The sequence below is a fragment of the Dasypus novemcinctus genome, chromosome 13 (assembly GCF_030445035.2).
Source record: "Dasypus novemcinctus isolate mDasNov1 chromosome 13, mDasNov1.1.hap2, whole genome shotgun sequence".
Taxonomy (NCBI): Eukaryota; Metazoa; Chordata; class Mammalia; order Cingulata; family Dasypodidae; genus Dasypus; species Dasypus novemcinctus.
The window spans coordinates 53560854-53586395 of NC_080685.1; the positions used below are offsets into that span (position 1 = coordinate 53560854).

Sequence of the window (25542 nt, forward strand, 5' to 3'; positions counted from 1 at the left end):
TTACTGTGTCAGCTCTCGGTGTGTGCAGTGCCACTCCTGGGCAGGCTGTGCTTTTTTCGCGCTGGGTGGCTCTCCTTGTGGGGCTCACTCCTTGCGCATAGGTTCCCCTACACGGGGGACACCCTTGCATGGCACGGCACTCCTTACATGCATCAGCACTGCGTGTGGGCCAGCTCACCACATGGGTCAGGAGACCCTGGGTTTGAACCCTGGACCTCCTATATGGTAGGTGGACACTCTTATCAGTTGAGCCAAATCTGCTTCCGTCCCTTTATCTTTATTTACAGCTTAGCTTGGTGGTTTTCAGCCTGCAGCTATATGATTCCCACTTCTTCTGGGAACATATGTGGGTCTGTTATTGTCATGGTGACTAGAGAGCAGTGCTGAAATTTAGTAGATGAAATGATAAATAGAGCAGGGAATGCTAGCGGCTCAGAAACGGAAGTGTAGTCGAACTAAAATTCTTCCCACCCAAAATGTATCTCTACCTTGAGGAACCCTGGTAGCTCGAGCCTAGGTTCTTTATTTAAATTCAAAAAGCAACTCTTCATAAAGTAATATACTGTTAATGGCCAAGATCAGTATATGACAAAGATCATGCCATATATGTTCCAGAGTGTAAACTAGGTTGAAAAATCCCCCACATTTCTAGTCTGCTTATTGGACTCTTTTCTAGTTTTTTCCTTATAGTAGCTGATAGGACCTACTCTTGTCAGTAAATGGCTGGTGAGCGCACTGGTGCCTGGAATGGAGTTGATAATGCCTCCCCAGTGATAGGAAATTATATTTCTACACACTGACTATGATCATTGAGGGAATAGATGAGAGAACCTGTTTGTTTGGTGCAGTATCCTTCAAATTGCTGTTTATGGAATCATTTTAGAGGATTGCCACAGACATTTAAAAAGTGAAATACAATAAAACGTAACAGAGAATATTAGTGGACACTTCATGGATCCTTAGTAAGAACTGAGTGTAACTGAAATATCTTAACCAGCTGCCAATAGCACCTTGAGAGAGAGGGCAGAAGGAGAAGTGAATCTATGCATTGGCTCCAACGAGAAGTGAATCTACACATTGGCTGTGGAAAAGTAACTTTTATCTTTTGCTTACTGCTGTCTCATTTGGTATTTTGGCATTGGCAGCCTAAGGGTTAACAGTTTACAATGTATTTTTTTATTCCCCTCCCCCTTGCAGCTTGCTTGTTGTCTGCTCTCTGTGTCCATTCGCTGTGCACTCTTCTGTGTTTTCACTTGTCTCCCTTTTTGTTGAGTCCCCTTGCTGAGTTGGCTCTCCGTGGTGCTTGCGGGCTGGGCAGCACTCCGCGGTGCTTGCAGGTCGGCAGCTCTCCACGGTGTGCAGGTGAGCCAGCCTTCACAAGGAGGCCCCCGGACACAAACCCAGAGCCTCCCATTTGGTAGAGGGGAGCCCAACTTAATGAGCCACAGCCACTGCTCCACAGTGTATTTTATATTAACATAATTTGCAATAAGCTACATTATTGCTTCCTTTCCCATTGTTACTGTAACAAATCACCACAAACTTTATAACTTAAAACAACTCAAATTTATTTTTCAGCAGTTCTGTAGGTTAGAAGTCCCACACTGGTCTTACAGAGCTAAAATCAAGGTGTCAGCTGGGCCTTGAGCCCCTTTCTAGAAGCTCTAGGAGTGAATCCATTTCTTTGCCCTTGTCACCTCCTAGCTGTGGCCCACATTCTCTAGTTGGTAGCCTTCTTTTCCATCTTCAAAGCTAACAGTGGTGAATTTCTCTAACCTTCTTTTGTAATCACATTTCCCTCTGAAGCCAGGAGGGATTATCCTATTTTAATAATTTACATGATTATATTGGACACACTCAGATAATCCAGGACGGTTTCCCCTTCTCAAGGTCCTTAATCACGTCTACAAAATCCCTTTTGCCATGTAAGTAACATTTTCACAGGTTCCAGGGATCAGGACACAGGTATCTTTAAGGTCCATTATTCTGCCTATCATATTGTCTACATTGACTTCTGCTTCCAAATTAATTGTTTTCTTTCAGAATAAATTTATGTAAAAAATGTAGTTGGTTCAAAGAAAAAAAACAATCAGTAAAATGTGTATGGCTATGGTAAAAATAATGAAAGAAGTGTTGAATGACTGAAATTTGGGAACGTTTCACCTAAGAAACAGCCCAGACTGGAAGGAGCAGGCTCGAGAGGCAGTGGACCCACCTATGTTTCAAATTGCTCTGCCACCAACTAGCTGGCTTTCACCCCCATCCAGTGCTCTAGCCATATGTGTTTAGTTTTCCCACTTAGAGGGATTATACCAGTCTCCAAGAGTCCCTCCAGCTTCAACTTACTCATTCTTACAAATGATTATTTATGTTATGAATCTAAATGTGAAGGTGATTCATACTGTGAAATATCTCCTGATACCATAAACTATTCAAAAGGTGAAAACATTGGTTCTAGTTTAACTGTTGCCTTCCCTAAAATGTATTTGTCAAGTCCAGAATGCTCGCTATCATACTTTTTAGGGGTTGTCTTGCCAGGGTCATATATCCCTTTTTTTAAAATGTTTTCTTTTTTAATTTTTAAATGTTTTTTTATGTTTAGGAGGTATCAGGGATTGAACGCAGGACCTCGGACCTTAATTTTTTTTTTTTTTAGGCACCAGGCCCAGGACCTGATATGTGGGAAGCCGGTGCTCAACCACTGAACCACATCAACTCCCTGAGTTGGTTTTTCATTTTTTGGCTCCCTGAGTTGGTTTTTTCATTTTGCTTATCATTTGTCCCCTCCCCCCACCTCAGCTCCCTTATCTGTTTGCTTATTGTTTTTGCTCATTGTATGCTCATTGTTTTTTGCTCATTGTTTGTTTTTTTCTTTTGGAGGCACCAGGAACTGAACTGGGATGTCCCATGAGGGAGGTAGGGGCTCAACTGCTTGAGTGACATCCACTCTGCTCATTTGTTTTTGCTCATTGTTTGCTTCTTGTCTTGCTTGTTGTTTTTGCTCCTTGTCTGCTCATTTGTTTTCTTTAGGAGGCACTGGAACTGAACCATTTAATACATTTTGATTCTTAATACATTTTTCAGGTTCACACCTTTATTAAACTGACTTAAGGGAAGAGATACCTATACTATTTTTTAAATAACAGTTGTTTTGATTCTAATAATTCTTGGCAAATTTCTGTTCTTTTCATTAAAACCACATACTAAAGAGTTTCTTTGCTGGTTCCTCGTAGTTTGACATTATTCTCTTCCCATTCCTACCCTCACCTAATTCTTTTCTCTGATAAGAAATATTTCATTCCCTAAAATAACAATTTTGTTCTGAAATAAAGTTTCAAAAACTGTTAACAATCTATTTTCTTTATTGCTTCATACGTAACAGAACTTTCAATTCAGCTCTCCTGTTTCTTCCTCCTCCACCCTTCCCCCCCTTTTACTTTGTGTAATCACAGGAGGATGCTCAACATCATCCTACAGCACAAGATAAATAAGCTTGGAAGGTTTCCTAGCAACATATTGTTCTGGGAACCTGCTCTGTTTCCCTGAACAAAATAAAGCCGCACATCCTAGACTCTAAGCCTGATGGGAAAGGATTAGATTATTTGAGGTGTCTAATGATTTTTATGAAAATTTCACTTTGAAATGAATGTCAATAAAAATAGCAAAATTGGCTTTTCAAAGGAAATTCTTATCATGTAAAAAAAAAACCAAACCAAGTTTGGATTTAAAGAACGATTTTCAGAAGAATTCTCTAGAAACAAGATTGCAATATATAATTCAGTCATTGGTGACTGGATCCATTTTATAACCATGACTAAAATACTTCCAGACAGGATTGATCCTTAGCCTGGTACATACTGGTGTGGGTCTCCAGTCTGGTGAGAAAATGGCGGCTGGAGCAGGCTGCCTCCTCCCAGAGCTTCTTACTTTCTGACCCATCCTCTTAACCCTTGCTCAGAGAGATAAATTTGAAACATCTTATCACTGCTTTAAACTCTGAGACCTCTTCCCTTTTTTCCTTAACTCCAGAGCTCAATCAGTGCTAGGAATTGGCCAATTCATCCTGAGAATCTAGTTTGGTTTCCTTGGTATTATGTTTAATATATACAGAGAAAAGAACACTAGAGGACTTTGGGGCTGTTATAAAAGTCAGAAAAAAAAATTTTTTTTGTTTTAAATCTGCTTGTGTCATCATCTTTTCTTGGTGCATTGCTGCGCCGCTGTGCAGGGGTCTCTCCACACCACATGGGGGGCTCACGTCGCTCTGCACAGGTCTGGGATGCCTTTTTTTCTTTTTTTACCAGGAGGTTCCAGGATCGAACTGGTTCCTCCATATGGTAAATGAGAATTCAATTGCTTGAGCCAAGTTGCTTCCCAAGAAAAATGTTTTTATTGTTGCTGTTCTGTTAGTACCCTAAGATGTATATTTTCCTTACTGTTTAATATGACGATGAGAGGTTGAACAGTTTGCAGGTGATGCTTTGTTTTCTATTACATTTTAGTTGGTCACAGTGTACTGTTAAAGGTCTCTGGAGATGGAGTAAGAAAGAATTAGTGCTTCTCATAATAATAGTCAACAGTGGCTTTGCAACTCAGTTCACTTTGGAAAATGACCTTTCTTCTTTGACTGAAGAGACATTCCCCTGTGAGCCAGGTGAACATTGTCATGAATTGTCAAACTCCCCAGTTGTGGTCAGAAACAGGTAATTCTAGTACTTCATAGTGCTCCCAGATGTAAGAATGAAGCAAATAGAATAATATGGAGAATGACACTTGGTGTCTTTTTTTATTTAACAAATTCTGTGGCCGGATTCCAGAGAATTGAAACTGTCTTCATTGCAGAAAGCTGTAATATAATTTTATATTCATTCTTTCCTTTCTCTCATGCTCTCTCTTACACCATATATTAATACTTGTTTTCTAAATAGCATAGTTTAAACACTGGTTGAACTCAATAAGAAATGATCTTTATTTTTTATTTTTTAGCTTTTATTTGCATTTATTGTGTGCTGAAGTTATTTCTGAGCCATAAGTTTTTGTTTCTTCAGTTTCTTCTGGGATATCTTTTTCTTCTGTGCAACCTCCTCTTCTGGTTTAGGAACAGTTTGTTCTTTTTCAGTAAGGAGCATCTCAGTGTGGCAAGGGGAGCTTTAATATATGGGTTAATCCGATCATGAGCTCTATAAGTACGGCAACACATCTTGGGGGCTTTGTTCACCTGGATGTGCTCAGTGACCAGAGAATCTACAGTTCAACAGTACTGTGCATTTTTAAGCATGTGCAACAAAAATCCAGCACTCTTTTTGGGCCACCGACCCAGTGTCCAGCCCCACTGTTTGACCTGGGCACACCTCCCAATGCCACCATGTAACAATGGATGGCACACATTGCTCCTGTACAGTGACATCTTTCAGAGACTTGGTGGCTCTTCGAATAAGCTACCTTTGATGGCCTGGGCAGTTTCACAAGTGTTTTTAAGGTGAACACAAAGATTTATACCTCTTGATTTGCATGATTTGGTGGAGTTTTTTGGGTCAAGGGAATAGTGAACCATTTTCAGAGATTACCTCAGGCAATTTACGGGAAGAGAGAAACAATCTTCAGAGGGCCTTTTAAGGGCCTAGTATTTTGCAAGGTAACAAGTTGGATGCAGAAGGGCACCAACACATCATTCTTGCTATCACCGAGGTCTCAAGAATTCATTCAAAAAACAAACTTTTTTTCTTTTCAAGTTGCTTATTTTGGTACCTAAAGATTAAGGAAAGATTTTGATGTCTCGAGGAATTGTATAAAAATTGCCCAAGGAAAGACTAAAAGTAGATTTAATTAGGCATATGGAACAGAATAGATTATAATAGATTAATTTTGATTGAATACCATTTTTAAAACAATTTTAAGTATTTCCATGGGCAGGTATTATTTTTGGTACTTTACCTAAATTATATCATTTAATTCTCCTGACAACCACTATGAGATAGGTATTTTATCTGCCAATTTACAAATGAGGAAACTGAGGCTGACAGAGATTAAATAACTCATTGCCAAAGAGTTACATAAATGACTATTGGCATACAGATCCTAGTTTACTTTGTACCAAATTCCATGACTTTTGCACTATACTATGCTTATTTATTTTTAGAATTCTAAGATTCTGAGTAATCTTTTTTTCTATGTAATTTTGCAGAAAAGAGCAGACCTACTGTCTTTTGAGGATGGCATAACAGCTTAGATAATTTTTCTATGATCTCATACAGCACAATGATTCTATATTCCTTAGAGTTTTCAGTGTCACATTTTTAGAATCTGCTTTCACACTGGTATGTTTATTCCATATTTTTAAATTTTTGTTTAATTTTTATTTCTACAGAATAATAATTTTCATTTTCAATATAGTAGAAGTCTAAGAGTGAATTGTACTTAAAGGTAATTAATAGAATCAATAGTACTAATAAAGTACTTTAACAAGAAATGGTGATGCATCAGCAATACTCTAGAACAAAGTTGGACAAACTGTGGCCTATTTTTGTAAAGTTTCGTTGGAACATAACTATACTCATTTGTTTATGCATTATCTATGGCTGCTTTCATGTCATAATGGCAGGGTTGAGTAGTTGCAATAGAGACTCTGTAGCCAACAAAAGCTAAAACATTACTGTCTGAATCTTTATTGAGAAAGTTTGCCAGCCCCTGCTCTTGAATCTAGATGTTCCCCCAAACTCTGAGTTGGACATACTCTCTGAGAAACATGTAGACTTACGTGAGAAAACTTCAGAAAATTTTTTCCTAAAAGGCTATACTTGTCTAACATGCTTTTCCACCAATCACTGCAGGTACCAACCAAGAAGCTGAAGAAATATGAAAAAGAATATCAGGCAATGCAAGAGAGTCAGCTGCAGCAGGAAGATCCAATGGATAGATATAAGGTACGGGAGACACAAGCCACCTCTCAGAACAGAGTGCCTTCTTTACCCTAAAGCAGCAATTATGACAAGTTAAATTTGCCTTATTCTTTGTTGATTGATTTAGACACTCTGAGGATGCTAAATATCCAGGTATGTTTTCATTTCAGGGACCGCTAAGGGGCCAACCATAATATTTCTTTTCTTTCAGTTTGTATATTTATAGGTAACTCCAGCTGTTGCACTTATACTGGGAATCTTCATATGAAGCTGAGAGAAAGAGGGGGAAAGAGAAAGTGCTTTCAACTACTTTCAAAAATGAGGAAAAAAAGAAAATGACAAAATGCTCTTTTAGCTGTGCACAGTCACATCCACAAAGACTTTTAGAAGGTGAACTGTTACAAGACTGGTATAAGGATGTTCCAAGCTTACCTCTGTCAGTAGCAAATGTTAAAAATAAAAACCACAAAAGTATATCGAGCACAGTAATGGTGTTTGTTGCAACGTTTATTTCCACAAACAGATTTATGAATAACTATCTTTTGACTGCAGTATGCAATTTGAGAATCAAAATAATTTCAGTTTACTATCTTAATTGTGATATTTTAAAATACAGGGCCATTCATATAGAACTCTTCAATGATAATTAGCAATACTGTTCCCATAATATATTGTCAGAAAATAATAATTTCCAGCTTTTTTCCAAATGAAATATTATTGTCTCTCTTAAACATGTTTTAGTCCCTCAGACACCTATAATGTATAATGGTTCTCTCTCGCACTACATCTGTTCGCTAGGATGAGTATATTTTATTTTCCCATTGAACACCAATAATGAAAAACTCTGCCAAAAAAAGTACTATGGTGGCATCATTAATACTTTACCCACAATTGGGTGACTTTCACTTTTTTAACTAGAGATGCCTTTATGTAGTCAGAGAGGTGGATATGGGCAGATCCAGGACAGTTAACACAGGGCATCTGTCTCTTTCATTGAACTGAAGAGCAGGGGAGGTTTAGCAGATTAACATCGTGGAAAGACTATGTGAACTTTGTAGTCATCCAATCTGAATTCAAATCCTGGCTCTCTGAATAAAAGAGCACAGGATTTGGAATCCACATTGGGAGTTTCAATCCCTATGTCACCATTCAGCATTTAGCACTGACTAGTTATTGAACCTCTTCCTCATTTGTAAAATGTGCAGTATAATCCTTTCCTTGCAGGATTATTGTGAGGCTGAGGGATGTTCTATTTTAAGAATCCAACACATAATAAATGGTCATTATTAGTCTTGGTAGCTCTATTACTTATCCAGGTATTACTAGAGTAATATCATCGTGTAGGGGTCTGCCCTTCCAGTCCTTCTTTGCTCTTTTTCCTCATATTTTTCCAGCTATTGTTACCCAGTATCAATATTTTTTTTCTCTTGCTTATAAAACTGGATCAAGAACTGATAACATCATCACATATACTGCCATGGTAGGTAACTATTAACAGATAAGGTGCTTATAAGTAAAATTTGAAGCTAATTGTTACCATCACCACCTCTTCAGTAAGGACAATTCTAATGTTGTTCATACAGCGATCTGCTTTAGAAAGGTTTGAAGATAGTAATTATCAAATAGTATTAAGGATTCAAAATGAAGCCCTTCTATGGCTTGTATCATAACTTTCTTATTGCCACCATCGTTTTGTGTAAAATCTGGGCAGAATGCATTAAAATAGAGGAGAGCGGCATGAGAGACCGAAATTGTAAATTTATAATTAGCCTGGGCCTGAACATGTTATCATGTCTTAAGTCCCTTTTGTGCCAAAACAGATACATATAAATAGTAAGATGCATATTATTTTTAAAAAGTATTTTTTACACTTAAGATTATAAATGTGCTGAGTTTCTATTGAAGGATCAAAGTATAGAATTGAACTTTTTTTGGTTTCATTTTGAAAGTAGATCTTTTAAGTTTCATTGCTGTGGCTTCTTTTATTTGTGCCTATGAGATACCTACTATAGCTATTTCTTTTGAATTGTTTTAGTATCTTAGAAATACCTCATGTAGCTAATATGTCTTTACTCTTCTAATAAGGTCTAAGCATATATGTTTGAGTGTTATATTCGGTAAAGTGGTTTTGAATCCTCAACTGATAATTACATTTAACTTTTTATTTTGAAGTAGTTTCAAGTTTATAGGACAGTTGCAAAAATAATACAAACCCCTACAGAGAACCATAATACATCCCACTCCCGCCTAGATACCCAGATCCACAGACTTTTAACCTTTGTCACATTTGCTGTATCATTCTATCTATCCCTTTGTCTTTTCATTTATCTATTTTCTAAAAATTTGAGTTCATGTTCCTTGAACACTTAACAATTCAATGTACATTTCCTAGGAATAAGAACATTCACTTATGTAAACACCTTAAATACAGGTTTCAAGTTCAAGAAATTTAACATTGCTGATCTGGTATAGCTTAGTGGTTGAACTCCTGCTTCCCATGTATGAGATTCTGGGTTCAATCCCATACCTCCTAAAATCAATCAATCAATCAATCAAAACAAAACATTGAGATAAAGCTATACTCCCATTTTTTCCTATGTCCCAATAATGTTAGTTGGAGGACAGTTGGAGGATAATATAGGGAAATTTATAACAGTGGTTTAGACAGTAGATGAGAATTGTGGTTAATAATAAAATATAGGAATGTTCTCATACATAAGGTGTTATGAATATGGTGATACATGGGGAAAATATAACTAATATAATTTGTAGACTATAGTTAACAACATTATACTATTTTTGTAGCAAAAAACAATTTGATACTATATTAATGCTAAAGGTTAAAAAAAGACTATGGGGTTTGGTTTTGTGAGATATGAATGTGATTAAGCAATTTTTTCTCTTCATTTTTTTTTTCCTTAATAAAGACACCTTGAGTATGTCGTTTAATTAATCTGTGTTCATCTGTGCATGTCTTTCTGAACACTAGAGGAACAATTTAGTATTTGGAATTAGAGAAGATAAAAGTACCTGGACAGAACTTTTTAGGAGTAATGCTTCCATAACTTCTTGAGTTGCCTTTTTCTGTTATTTTATGTTTTTGAAATAAAGTTATTTTAAAAAGAAGCTAATTATAATTATCATAATTAAATTAGGAAATCTTAGAAAATACGTTTTAATATCTTCTAAATTTAATCTCATCAAGAGTAAGACCTCTGTCCTGGAAGTGAGCACTTTATAATTCATAGATCATCTTGATCTGGGAACCCAGTTATCTAAACTGTAAAGAGTAACTGGGGAAAATCTTCTAGGGCGTGAAAAGAGAGCTTGTACCAGTTCAGTAATAACCTTTCCTCAACCATTAGGATCCATACTACTTAAAATGCCATATCTACCCGCTTGCTTGCAATGTGGCAAGAGACAGAAGGGAAAGCTTTATTGAAATAAAAATACAGAATTTCTAAACCTCTTTTCTTATTTTCAATTTAGACCTTGCCAAATTTATATAGCAACCTTTAGTCTATTATTTTGGTTTGCAAAGGCATAGATTGGTTTCAAATGAAGCAAAATGCAGGATAAAGATTTGACTGTACAAAGATATCATGTACATTTTCATTTTTGTACACGTCCCCAGAAAACACACATTCAGGAATATATATGTGTAGCTGTTTTAATGCATTTTAAAAATCAGTAGCTGAGGGGAGTGGATATAGCTCAAGTGATTGAGTACCTGATCCCCATCTACAAGCACCTGGGTTGGATCCCTGGTACCTCCTAAAAAGCAAGCAAACAAACAAAAAAAAATGACTTTCATTGGGGAGCAGATGTAGCTCAGTGGTTGAATGCCTGTTTCCCCTGTATGAGGTCCTGGGTTCAATCCCCAGTACCTCCTAAAAAAAAAGAAAAAAGAAAAAAAAAAAGTCAGTAACCAAGCCCTTAATAAACAGTTACTAATTTCAGGAATTAAATTTTAATTTCCTATTTTAAGGAGATGAATTGTTTTTGTTGGGGGAACAAGCAGCTTCCAAGTGATGTAATCTACTGATGGTATTTTTTAGAGATCTACAGTCTTCATCTGCCTTGGAAGATGATGTATTTTTCTTGTTTAATTAAAGAACTACTTGCATAAATGTGGGTTAAGCCTTAAAAAGCATAGCTAATTAATTAAATTCTATTAATCTCCCAAAGCATATCAAAGGTTATCTAGATGGGAAATCCTAGAAAGAATCTAAAATGTTTAAACCCTCTTGGGTTTGGGACACAGGAGATAGTATTATTAATACATAATTTCTAAGTGAAGTATTTTATTCATGTTCAGTATAATTAAATTTAAAATGTTTTAACTTCTTTCTTGCATTTTGTTAGATGGTAATTTTTTTTAATCAAAATGTAATTCAAATAGAAATAAAATAATAGTCTCTAAACCAAGTTTACTCAGCACAAACTAGTTTTGTAGAACAATTGTCCCGAAACATAGTTTAAAAGTAAGCTATTTTTATTATGCTTGGTAAAAATAATACAAACAATATTTGAAGTAGAGTTTACTTGTATTTATATTATTTGCCATCCTTACATATCTAATGGAATAATTTAGAACAATTACCACTTTTTTTTTTTACCTTGACAAGTGAAATTCAAATTATTTTGAATCTTTTAACCGGGAAAAAAAAGTTACCCCTTTTTCTTATTGGAATGGGTCCAGGGGCATCAAGATAAGTGAATCCTTCTTCGAAAAATGTTTTTCTACTAAGGAAAATAAACTTAAATTTTATTATTTTTCCACACCAGAGACTGTTTTTGGCTTTTAGAAATATTTATGTTATAAAATAATGTGCTTTTAATGACAAGAGGATGGTTTTGATGTGCCTGTGATAACTTGATGATAAACTTCAGAAGGCTGCCTCTCTTTCTTTTAGAGCTTGGATAACTTAATGAATTCATTGTTGTAGGATGGTGAAGAATGCAAGCCTAAGTCCTTTTCAAGCAACTTAGCTAAGAAGGAGCAGGTGGTTTCTGACGCTGCTTGTCAACTGATTCAGTTATACTTAACACTTGGGGGAGGTATAAGTGTTAAGCACATTAAACAGTTCTAAGTATGTTTATGGATGATGTTCAGAAATAATTCTCCAAATATTCTCTTCAATTTTTGTAAGTTTTATTTTTTGTTAAGTAGTGTTACTGAGAAAACTAGTATGGTGATGTTTCTACATCGTCTGCAACCCATTTGCTTTTTCAAAAATTTGATCTGTAAGAGTAGAGCAAGGAACTGCAAACTATTTTTGTAAATAAAGTTTGTTTTGAACACGGCCACACCCATTTTTTACCTATTATCTGCCACTTTTGCACTACAATGACAGTTTAGTAGTTTCAATATAGACCCTAAGGCCGACAAAGTCTAAAATATTTACTTTGTGGCCCTTTACAGAAAATGCCTGTCGACCCCTGTGCTATAATATAGTCTAAGATTGTTTTTAAAATACTAAAAGAAATGCAATCTGGTTTGCCAGCTACTAGTTTTTACAGGCAAGATTTTGTTTCTAGTTTGACATTTAAATTTTTAAAAATTTGCACCCAAAAGATAAAATTGGATGTGATGGGGAAAGGATGGAAGCATAAAACAAGCTATCAGATATCCAGACTTTTTATTCTCAACTTTTCATTTTACAAATGCTGCAGACACTTAAACATTCATTTGTCTTTGTATGTCAAAAACTGTCAGCTTAAAATAGAGTATGATGATTACAAACTCATTTTTGAAAGAGGTGTCCAAAAGGAAATATGTGAGAATTGAGTGTGTTGTTTGCTAATAAAATTCCACTGGATCTTTTTGGGAAAACAATTTCTCCTGACCCTCAAATGTCTTTAAAAACTTGTGCCAAGAATTTGTCATAGCAGCAGACATCGCACCCAAAATATTGAGCTAGGGTTTATAAAACTGCCTCCTTTCCCATCACTTTTTTCCTTTAAAGCTTAGTTTGTTTTCTTTTGATTGCCATTCACATTTCTCTGGTTTCGCATTTTGGAAATAAATGATTTTGTGCTGCTTCACCCAAGCTTCAACCCACAGGGAGCTACAAATGAGAACTGAGATCAGTTTTTCTTTTGCATTTCTCTGCCCAACAATCTCATTCCGTTGCCTGAAGATGAACTATATTTTGCAAGATTTCTGATCTTGTCTTATAAGGAAGTTCCTTCCATGCAGCTTTAAAAACACCATATGAACAACTCAGACCATAGTTGCTAATAGTTGCACATACAGCATTTTCCTCGGTCAGGCAAATGCAAATTGCAGTGTAGAAGGGGTGGAGTTTTAGTGTATCCCCTTCTGAGTTGAGACTTGCCCACTGGCTGTCTCACATATACTTTCTTCCATCAAATGTTTGCAGTAATAGAGAGAACTTAGAGTATAGGACATTCTGAGGAAAACAAAATAACAAAATAGCATTAACAAGTATCTGTTTTTTATATTGCCATTTCCTAATTGTATTAGTAGGTGTGCAATTTCATTGGATATTCTTTTTTTTTTTTTCAATTGTCTTTGTACCTATGATTGAAAACAGTAGTTGGTCTATGACTTTTGAGGAGGTAAGTTTTTATCTATGTATGTCTGTATCAGTGTCTGTCTCGTTGAAAAATGCAGTATCCTCCTCCCAAAAGTTACTAACCAAACTTTCCTAGCTGTACATCTCCTATGCAAGAGAGGAGGCAACTAATGAGGAAAGTCATCTGCTTTCTGTTCAAATGGAGTTAATAGTGTAAGGTGGAAGATGTTTTATATAGTACAATGTGAATTTTAAGGGTTATATAAGCCATGTCTCCTGCAGTCTTTTCAGAAGGGCAGAGGAAGCTGTTGGCCTGTTTTGTTTGTAGGCTCTGAGCATCCAGCACATCTGTACAAGTTTACATCATGAGATTAGCTCTGGGTTAATTGAGTTTAAAGGGGCTGACTTTAAATGTCTTGGGTAGGCAGCCCTTAACTAATATTTCAAAATGAATCTTGCAATGTTTCTATTTTTCCCAAGCCCAGCAAAACTAAACTTTCTTTGCCATTTTACTATAAACACAAACCTTTTTCTTGAATTGGTCAGTTTTAAAATAGGTTCTGGCTTCTTGGAAAGGGCAAGAAGACAGCCAAGTTACACAATCTCTCTTTAACCCTCAGTAAGTGTAGGCAAGTTCTTGTTAGAAAATCTCCATCTCAATAGCAGTCTCACTGTAGCTTTCAGTAACACTCAGTGACCCTGGAGGACTCATAAGGACAGCTTGCCACCCCAGGTTCATACTTTGGAGGACGATACTGCATTTTTGGCCCGATGATTTGCTTTCCCACTTGTCTGTGAGTGCAAAGCAGGAGTCTGACACTTCCCACTATGCTGCTTGCTTTGCAGACACTGAACTGAAACTTCTTGCTAAAGCAATGGCTAGTAGGCATGCTCCCTAGGCTACTTTGTTTTTTAGGGTCCCTCAGAGATGATTTCTCCCATGTCTTTCTCTACTCTCTCCCCTAGGCCCTTAGCACTATGCTTATAAGAAAGGGTTCTAATTGCAGCAGTCATCAGAATTTCCCCCTGAGCTCACATCTTTTTCTTAAATAATATAATCCAGCTTACATTTATCTCTAATCATTAGTAAAGTAGCTGCTTGGGTAATTTTTTTAATACTTTGAACAAAGTACTTTTCTATAAGCATTATATGACTTTACCTGGAGGTTATTTTAATTCAGTTCCACACATTTTATCACTGTAATCTGAAAAACTGGTAGCCACAACATTTCCATTTGTGCCAAATTAACATAATGTAAATTATAGCTGAGGAAGCTTTTTGTGTCTTGAAGTTCTGCAAGTACAATTTCAGTAGAAATAGAATACTTAATTCAGGAACAGGTATTAGAGTACTCTTACCTTAGTCTCGCTTAAAGACATTTATGAAAAAAATGACAAAATCTTCCCTACCTAAGCGGTCTGCATTGTGAAATGTGTTGTGATGAAATTGTGCAAGGTATTTCTTCTATTTCCTGACAACTGAGGAAAATTTATTGAATAGATTTCTAAATAAAAATAATTTTTTTAAATCTAAATTTTCAACAAGTATGTTAGTTATTTTCACAAAAAGGGCCAATACTTAGCTTTGTCAAAATGAAAGACTTAACTCTCTAGCCCCTGCTAGAATTCAGATTACTTCAGTAAAGATGGAAATGTTTCATTCAACTGTAGAAGCCTGGCTTTTAAAAAATATTCTCGTCTCCACTTTTATCATGCTTCTGTGGGAGGGTAGCACTTCTGTGATTGCAGGAACTGACAGAATTTAATTAATATATTTTGCCCTATGTCTACTGCCTTTTCAGGAACATCTTGGGAAATGTCTAAAGCAAGGTAGCACTTTTGAGGGGTAATACTGTGTATTTGGTTCCAAAAGAAGATCCAATATGAATACCTGTAGAATAATGAGCTTCTAACAAGAGAGGACTTAAAAAATATTGGTTTTATCATTCTATCCCTTCCAATGGAATCAGTATTCTGAATTGCTTTTTTCTTTAATTCAAAGTTATGGGTTTTTTTTTTTTAATACAGTTACAGCTGTAATGCATATTCATAGTAGAAAATTTTGAAAGCATGAAGACAACAATAAAAATAATCTACTCCCCAGTTAGTCTTTTTTTATACTATTATAAGAATGAGATTGCAGTTATATATTTTACTCTTCTATAATATCTTTTTTCCTAAAATGTAGCAAAAGCATTTCATGTGTTATTAGATATATTTCTCTAATATTTTTAATATTTTTAACGTGGAATTCTATTATGGATTTATTTTTAAAGTATTTAAGTGATTGGGAGTGTTTTTTGTTTGTTTGTTTTTATTTTTATTTTTTATTGATTTTGTAAAAATATTACATTAAAAAAATATGAGGTCCCATTCAACCCCACCACCCCCACCGCACCCCTCCCCCCCCCCCAGCAACACTCACTCCCATCATCATGACACATCCATTGCATTTGGTAAGTACATCTCTGGGCATCGCTGCACCTCATGGTCAATGGTCCACATCATGGCCCATACTCTCCCCCATTCCATCCAGTGAGCCCTGGGAGGATTTACAACGTCCAGTGATTGCCCCTGAAGCACCATCCAGGGCAACTCCAAGTCCCAAAGGCGCCTCCACATCTCATCTCTTCCTGCCATTCCCCATGCCCATCAGCCACCATGTCCACTTTTCCCACTCCAATGGAGTGTTTTTAAAGTATCTTTTTTCTAAACTGTTTTGACATTCTCCAACTACCCAGTCTATTTTTCCCAAAAGAAAACACAGAAATGGGTCCTGTAGGCTGGTGATAGTCAAAGCACAGATTCATCCCTTAGTTTTTCTGACTGGCCTTACCGGGTTTTGATCCTCTGCCTCCAAGAGAGTCTCAGACTTTGCTCTTACCACCTGTTTCTTAACATTCCTTCTTCCAATTCTTCTTTTTCTAATTCTTCTTTTCTTCCATGTCTTCCTTCTGCTCCTCCTCCTCCTCCTTATTTTGAAGGTTTCTTCTTTGCATATAACAAACATCAGGTTGTTCTAGAGAAAAGAATATTAATTTCTCCCCACCCAAATGCTATGATACCCTGTCTTCTAAAACGTAGATATGTCTTCTGGCTTTGCAATACTGCTTTGTCTTTTTTTCCACCCCTGTAGAAAACACTATTAGGAGCATAAATCTGAGTAACAGTAAGGTCTCATCACATTGAAGTCTTTTCTGTCTGTTCTCTTTTGTTTGTTTTTTGTTGTTGTTTGTTTCTTTGTTTTCTGTTTTTTCTTCTTATTTTCTTTTAAATGTTACTATAAAAAAAATGAGGTCTCCATATATCCCCCACCCCCCGTCCTCTTTTGAATCTCCTTTAAATGCTACCAATAGTAAAGAAAGCACTTTTGATACTTGGAATAGAAGACACTAAGTTGTTATTTTGAAAATAGATGTGAATGTGCACAGTTCATAATAGTTAAGAGGAAACGTTTCTTTGTAAGAATTAATGGCTGGATTCTTTTTGCCATATGTCTTTGTTTCAGATATTCCTTGGGAATTTAAGGATAAAAAAACAGCTCAGCAATTTATTTTACCTGAAATATTTTCATCTGAGGTTAAAAACAAAACAAACTATTTAGAGATATTATCATAAGGACTACTGCTCTCATCAACATGAAAACAAGGTTCAGAAAAATAAATATGTTTTTGTCCAAAGAACAAAAATGTTCATTGGTAGGTAGCAAAGTCATGAACCCAAGTATCTTGATTCTTGAATTAGTCCTCTTAAATACACTCAATTAATTTGAACACTGATCTTTGAAAAATAATTTGAAAAAGAAATTTCTAGTGGTTTCCCCCCATTTCCTTCCTACCATGTTTTGCAATTTCCTTTAAGGTCAAGGGTGGAACCTTTGTGCAAAGAAAGATTTGCCTGCGTCTTGTTCTAGTTCTATATTAAAATCTGATAGGATTGGAGATCCGATATGGCTCAGTGGTTGAGCACCGGCTTCCCACATATGAGATGCCAGTCCTGGTATCTCAAAAAAAGAAAAAAGAAAAAAAAAAATCTCATAGAATTGAGGGTTTAAAAATGTGCTGTTTGTGGCACATTTTTATAATTTCTTATGTCTGGAGACATAAATTCTTATGTCTGTTTAAGGGACAATTATAAGATTCACTGGTAGAGTACTGCATCTGCACTGCTAGCTTAACTCACTGTTGTTTCCCCAGACAGCAATCCTGCCTTCCTGTGCCACTTGCACCTTCTCCTTTTTACACCTTTAAAAGTTCACTTTGTTGTTGTTGCTTGTTTTTCCTCACCAGTTCCATTGGTTTCTGCTTGTACGTCCAGGTACTAATGCCCATGTCGGCTGTTGTTCTCTTTTCTACAGAGGGAAAACCGAAGGTTACAGGAGGCCAGCATGAGGTTGGAACAAGAGAATGATGACCTTGCCCATGAACTAGTAACCAGCAAAATTGCTCTGCGGAATGACTTGGATCAGGTAAATGTATCGTTCACTAGTTAGATATAATATTGTGATGACCACCCCAAGGGCCATGACCAAATTGCACTCATCACTGTCCCACCAGGGCTTTCTCTGTACTTGATACTGAGTGAGCTGCTTGATTGATGAATGGGTGGGTGACAGGTGGGCAGGAGAAGGCTGCTTGTGCTTATTGGAGAGAGTGAAAAACGCAAGCCTTTGAGAAAGGTTTGGGTTATTTCCAAACAACATGTGTGACATACTTTTTTTATCCCTCTAAATTTCTCTGGTGTCTCTTCATCTGTACTTTTCCTAAAACAAGGGCTCATGCATAATTATCTGAGGAGATCAGTCACCAAGTATGTACTAATTCCATTCTAATGTTGATAGGCTCCTTACTTTTGTTTCAATAAAAATTCTTATCTATGATAAATGTGAAGATTTTATATAAAGTATGTACATTCAGATTTGTGTATTATTGGATTGATAAGCAGCTTAAGGGCAAAGAACCAGATTGCCTGTGAATCCTGGCATCTCCATTACTAACGATGTGGCCCTGGGCAGTTATTAACCTGTCTGTTGATATAAAAATAGTGTGCCTCATAGGGATGATGTGAGAATTAAATAAGGTAAAGCACTCCAATAATAAATGTTCAGAAAACGTTAGTTCTTGCTAGTAAGACCTTAAATTGTTTAACTTCCCTTGCTCTTTCTGACAGTGCTGAAAACCTTAGGACTTCCTGTTTTCAATTGCTAGAGTTTTCAGAGATAATTGGCAATATGAAAGTAATCTGGTACCCATTTTAAATTATCCCTCTATTTTCTGTTTTGTTAAAAGTAAGTATTCTCAACAGATGGTGCAGGGTCAGAAAAACTGGGATGCAAACTGTTGAGTATATAAAAAAAAAGAACCATTACCTATGCTCTAACTAGGCATTGACAATATTTAAAATACAAATCCGTTAAAAATGTAAGTCTACTTGAATGTTTAAAATTGAGGGATGGCTTAAAATGATCCCCACAACAACTCCCTTTCCTATATAAACCACTTATTTTGCAGCTCCAAAGTTTCAACAACAGTTAAGACCAGTGTTTAGGAAAGTAGTGAGAGTTTCAACGACAGTTAAGATCAGTGTTTAGGAAAGTAGGGAGAGGAGGAAGCTGAGGGAGTCAATACTAAATGGATTAAAAAACAAAAACTGTACTGCTTGGGACACAGGATAAGAAAGGTAGAAGAAACAGTCCTGAAAATTATTATTTTTTTCCATTTGGCACTTTTAACCTCAAACCTCATTCAACCAGCCCACTTGAAAGTTGTTGGAAGGGTGACTAAGAGAGTCAGAACCAAAGGAAGCTGAGGGGTCCCCATTCAACCAAGGCCGTACCCAGCCTGACCTTAGCAGTTTATTTTTGTATTAATGAGACTTCAGTGGTAAGTCAGAAGTACTATAATGAAAGTCTTAGTTCCATACTAGCTTTCCAAACTGCTTTGACTTGCATTTGATTCTACCATGTTGAGTCTTTTATCCATTAATAGTTTTCTCAAGATGACTTGCTAAATGAAAAAAAAAAATGAAAACATTTGGACTCAGTGGGGATGCAGTAAAATAAGCATTCATACACTGCAGGTGCTAGGGATAGGTATAAATTGATATATTCATTCAGTTTATAAACATTAGGTCACTTATTCTTCCTAACGCCATGAGGCAGGTGTTAATTTAATGCCCATTTTTTAAATAAAGAAAATTACATATGTATTCTGACTTGGGAAGCCATCTTCAGAGAATAGCTGAAGATGTGGTCAAAACTGTATGTACAAGGATGCTTACTGCAGAGTAAAAAAATTGAAATAATGTATATGTCTCTTAATAGGAAAGTAGTTAAATGATGGTATATCTATAAATGTCTTTTTGAAATAATTTTTTAAAACAATGGGAAGATAATGAGATGAAAGTAAGTACATGAAAAGGAGTGAATTTATCTCTATGTATTGTTTGCATCTCAATTGCAAGGAATGTTGAGTGGAGTTGGGCCATCCTTATAGCTAAGGGAGTTAAAATATACCTGCATACCTACACAGGGAAAAAACCTACAAGGAAATATATCAAAATGTTACTAATGGGGAAGCGGCTGTGGCTCAGTCAGTTGGGCTCCCGTCTACCATATGGGAGGCCCTGGGTTCGCATCCCAGGAGACAAGTAAAAAAAAAAAAAACAAAACAAAACACAGAAGAGTGCACAGCAAATGGACACAGAGAGCAGACAACAAGCAAGCCATAAGGGGAGGGGGGATTAAAAAAAATGTTACTAATGGGTGTCTCTGGATAATTAGGTTAAACCTAATTTTATATCCATATTTGTACTTTAAATTCTTTTCAATTATTTATCATTTATAGGAAGACTTTAAATTACTTAACCACCCTCGGTTAAGTCACAATATAAATAATAATATGCCTTATAGCTTTTTTTTTAAGATTTATTTTATTTATTCCCCTCTTTTCCTTGTTATTCGCAGTCACTGTCTGCTCTCTGTGTCCATTTTCTATGTGCTCTTTGTGTCTGCTCATCTTTTGTTTAGGAGGAACCAGAAATCAAACCTGGGACCTCTCATGTGGAAAAGAGTTCCTCAGCTTCCTGGTTTTTTGTTTTTTGTTTTTTTAAGATTTATTTTATTTATTTCTCTCTCCTTCCCCCCCATCATCTGCTTTCTGTGTCCATTCACTGCGTGCTCTTCTGCATCCATTTGCATTATCCAGTGGCACTGGGAAACTGCATCTCTCTTTTTATTGCGTCATCTTGCTGCATCAGCTCTGCATGTGTGCGGCACCACTCCTGGGCAGGCTATGCTTTTTTCACGCAGGGCGGCTCTCCATGTGGGGCACCCTCCTTGCGTGTGGGGCACCCTTATGTGGGGATGCCCCAGTGTGACACGGCATTCCTTCCGTGCAGCAGCACTGCAAATGGGCCAGCTTACCACACGGGTCAGGAGGCCCTGGGGATCGAACCCTGGACCTTCCATATGGTACATGGATGCTCTATCAATTAAGCCACGTCCGCTTCCCTCCCTGGTTTGTTGTGTCTCTCTTTATCTTTCCTCTTTGTGTCTCTTTTGTTGTGTCATCGTGCTACATCAGCTTACCTTCTCCAGAAGACTCCAGGAACTGAACCCGGCCATGTGGTAGGCAGAAGCCCAATCAATTGCTTGAGCCACATCCGCTTTCCCCTTATAACTATTTTTTTTTTCTTTTAGACTTTTTTTTTTCTCTCCCCTTCCCACCCCCACAGTTGTCTGCTTTCTGTGTCCATTCGCTATGTGGTCTTCTGTGTCCTCTTATATTCTTGTCAGCGGCACCGGGAATCTGTGTCTCTTTTTGTTGTATCATCTTGCTGCGTTAACTCTCCATGTGTGTGCAGCACCACCCTGGACAGGTTGCACTTTTTTATGCAGGTGGCTCTCCTTATGGGGTGCACTCCTTGTGCATGGGGCTCCCCTACGCAGGGGACATCCCTGCCTGGCAAGGCACTCCTTGCACGCATCAGCACTGCTCCTGGGCCAGCTCACCACATAGCTCAGGAGGCCCTGGGTCTGAACCCTGGACCTCCCATGTGGTAGGCGGATGCTCCATCCATTGAGCCAAATCTGCTTCCTCTTATAACTTTTTAATAAAAAAATATATTATTTTAATATTTATTTCACTACCAAGAGAATCCCTTTTTTAAATGTCTGGATCAGTTTAGAATGACTGCAGATTGTATATGTGACAATATGTAAAACAAACAAACACTAAATAGGTAATTAGTGTTCTTAGTTACTTTTTGTTGTTGTTAATATTTCCTTATCCTTGTCATTGTAGCTTTGGCTTCATGCTTCCTGGGCACCAAAGATTCTTCAGTTTTTCTTCATGCCAGAGTCCTTCTCTTTTGACAACTTTCCCTCTCTTAGATCCTTAAATAAGAACTACTCAGGGGTTAAAAATGAGAAAAGATATAAACTTCCATTTTAGTCTCTTTGGAAACCTGCTCTCAGGTGCCTTCCTGTCCTTCCCTGTTCTGAGGAACAAAAAAGAAGAGACACAACTAGTACTTTCCCACAGAAGGCAGTGCTTAAGTTCCCTCTAACTGTAGCAAGTTCTGTCTTAAACCAGAAACTACATGCAAATTATTTTGTTTTTGTTTTAAATTGAACAACTGGCTTGCCTAATTCTTTCAGAAATCATGTCTGAAAGATCCTCATCCCTGACACTAGAGCTGAGCCTTTTGACCTATTGGTAGATTCATGATTAAATTACATATTGCAGTACTTGTTTCTCTCAGTGTATTACATATATGTCCCAGGAGCCCTAGATAACAATTAGAAGTTACAATATTTTATAATAAGACATAAAAAGATGTTGGTAAATGATTAGAAGACTTAATAATGAAAATATTCCACTCAAGTCTTGTTATCAAATTACAGTAAAAGGAAAGCAGATTTGGCCCAATCGTTAGGATGTCCACCTACCACATGGGAGGTCCAAGATTCAAACTCAGAGCCTCCTGACCTATGTGATGAGCTGTCCCACGCACAGTGCTGATGCGCACAAGGAGTGCCGTGCCACGCAGGGATGTCCCCTACATAGGGGAGCCCCACACACAAGGAGTGAGCACCGTAAGGAGTGCCACCCAGCGCGAAAAAAGTGCAGCCTTCCCAGGAATGGCGCCGCACACACACACAGCTGACACAGCAAGATGATGCAACAAAAATGAGACACAAATTCCGGGTGTCACTAACAAGAATACAAGCAGACACAGAAAAACACACAGTGAATGGACACAGAGAGCAAACAACTGGGGAAGGGGTGGGGACGGGGAAGGCGAGAGAAATAAATAAAAAATAAATCTTTTAAAAAAAAATTACAGTAAGAGTTTACAACTGTAAGCAGGAGAATCCCATCCATCAGCCCCGTGGGACCTAAGCTTCCTCTCAATTAAGAGGTAGAATCAGCATCACCATCCCAGAGTCCTCAGGATTGGGGAATAAATTATGAAGTAGAGTGGACTTACTGGTATTCTATAGAATTATTATGACTCTAGCAATGGAAGAAATTATATCACTGATGTGGAGACAGTGGCCACTGGAGTTGCTGAAGGCAGGGAGAGGGAAAAAGAGTTGTGATATGGGGGTATTTTGGGGACTTGGAGTTGTCCTGAATGATATTGCAGGGACAGATGCAGGACATTATATATCTCTGCCATAACCCACTGAATGGACTGGGAGAGAGTGTAAACTACAAAGTAAACTATAATCCATGCTGTGTAGCAGTGCTTCAAAATGTACTCATCATATGCAATAAATGTACCACACTAATAAAAGAAGTTATTGATACGGGAGGGGTGGAGGGTCTGGGGAATGGGGTATTTGGGAACCTCTTATATTTTTTAATGTAACATTTTGTGTGATCTATGTATCTTTTAAAAATAAATAAAAATATATTTTAAAAATTACAGTGAACATTTTTTAATTTGAATTCAAAGAAAGAATTTGATTATCAGTTTAGAATTATGTTGCTAGATATTCATTAATATTAATGACAATTTCTACTTAAGTGAGGTACAGATGTTAGTTGTTCAAAATCCAGAAGATAGTTTTTAGAGGGAAAACTAAAATTTTTCAGATCTGGCCCTATTTTGATAAGAAGAAACACTCTTATTTTACCATTTAAGGTAGAGGGAGATTTTCGGATGAAGCTTCCTGGAAAACTGTGGGACACCTCCCATAGGGGACCCATAGCAATTGCTACAGATACCAGTTCTGATAACAACTGAAATAGGATGAGATTCCCTTGACCTGACCTAGGGAAGAACAGTTCAACAGAAAATATGGAAATGAAGATAATATGTGATCTCAGGATAAATATATAGGGTAAATATTATATGCTGTAGAACTCAGAAACATGTTACTAAATGTCAGTACAGTACTGACTATTCAAAAGTTTATAAAAAGCTAAAATTTTATGTGAATCTCTCCTCAAAAAACCAAACATACAAAACAGAATTATTTCAGAGTATCATAATATATATTATAAAAGGATTCTTTTCTTCTTAAAATGGAGATTGCTAGGGGTACTTTAAAAGGAGGACCTATTGCAATCTTCTTTATTAACAGGGCTGTTACTCAGAAGAATGAATATTCTTGGGTAGAACTTGAACCAATAGGCCACAGTTACTGGGAGACAGATTTGGTTAGGTTTTAAGGTCAGCACAGCTGCTCTTGATAGACAGCTCTGTGACCATCCATCATATACTTTGGGGAGGTTATTCCTGCTTTCTGGGTAATTTCAGTCATTTGCAGCTCTAGGGTTCTTAGTTTTCAGCATCCATAATCTATATCAAATATCATGTAATTTATGAAAACCTAACTTGTAACATATATGTTGCATTTTTATGTGTGCCTCTAATTTTAGTATGGTATTTTGCTGTGTAGGTTTTCTACCCTAAAGTCTGATACATCAGAATAAATTTTAGTGCCTTTTAAATGGTCTTTTTTACTTTAACTACAAATAGTTCCAAATCCGATAACCACTGGCATATGGGACATCAGGAACTATAAGACAGTGGGAACCAGAGAAGCTGGATCACAGTTTCTCTGCCAGTACCCAGCAGACTGTGCTGGCCTGGCCATCTGGTCATGTGAGGGATATGATGAAACACAGATAGAAGGCAACCTGTCCAGTTTTCACGATTACTTGGATAACTTTACTGCTATCAGCCAGGTTTAGCTTCTTCAAATATCTGCCTCTACTTGGCATCTGGGGCTGCCTCTGCTCAACTCATCCTGTGGCCTTCTGCCACTTCCACGTCTACTCAGCACAGTCTGTTTCCACAGCAACTTAGAGAGCCATATCTGTTCATTCACCAAATATTAATAGTTATAGGAGTGTCTACTCTAAGCCAGGCACTAGGCTTGGTGCTGGGACTACAATGATAAGCAAAGGAGACATGGTCCCTATCTCCAGGTGTTTAAGGCAAAACAAATAAATCTCTCATGGAATTGACATTACAGATTGTGCTACAAAGGAAAATCTGAAGATTTTAAACAGGAGAACTAATTTAGATGGGGTGAGTGGGTCAGGGCTCAGGGCATGCTTCTCTGAGGAAGTAAACTTGAGGATGAGACCTAAAGGATGAGGTGAGGACCCTAGAATGTAAAATATACACATAGTGCTTAATAATTAATTTTAGTTCTGCATCTAAATTAAAACCAGAGTATTAAATCTTCAAATTCTTCCTGGCCATTCCAGAAATGTAGTCTCTTCTTCCTGGTCCATACTTCAGTTTTTCTCTCATTTCTTTTCTTAATTTCTTAACTGTACTTGCTGTCCTGCAAGAGGGGCCTCGTGGGCCAGTTTACCTCAGCTAGAAGTTTTTGAAGCTTCTTTCATTACTGTTTGTCCATGGATCAGCCTGTCTGTTCATCCTCTCTGAATCTGCCCCTGTATACCAACAGCCAGAAGTTTCTATATGAGGCTCCACCCCTGCATCAGATCCATCTACAAAGACTCCCAAGTGCTGTTGTGACATTTGAAAATGTATAATGCATGAACTTTGATGTCATTCAAATCTGTATTCAGATCACAGCTCTGATATTAGATATGTTTCCCTAGTCAAGTTAT

The 25542-nt window shown here is 37.1% G+C and overlaps 1 protein-coding gene across 2 annotated transcripts in view; it reads left to right on the forward strand.

Annotated features, from left to right (window-relative positions):
• Positions 1-25542, forward strand: part of RABGAP1L (RAB GTPase activating protein 1 like) — an 808684-nt gene that overhangs the window by 768767 nt on the left and 14375 nt on the right. Inside the window, exons 21-23 of one of the 2 annotated variants that reach the window (XM_071207578.1) lie at positions 6831-6923; positions 17799-17909; positions 21745-21996. In XM_071207578.1, the coding sequence (XP_071063679.1) occupies positions 6831-6923; positions 17799-17909; positions 21745-21894 (354 nt within the window). In that variant the 3' untranslated portion in view covers positions 21895-21996. Of the gene's footprint in view, positions 1-6830; positions 6924-17798; positions 17910-21744; positions 21997-25542 lie in introns of those variants that run through there. The other variant, XM_058310154.1, reaches the window with a different exon arrangement.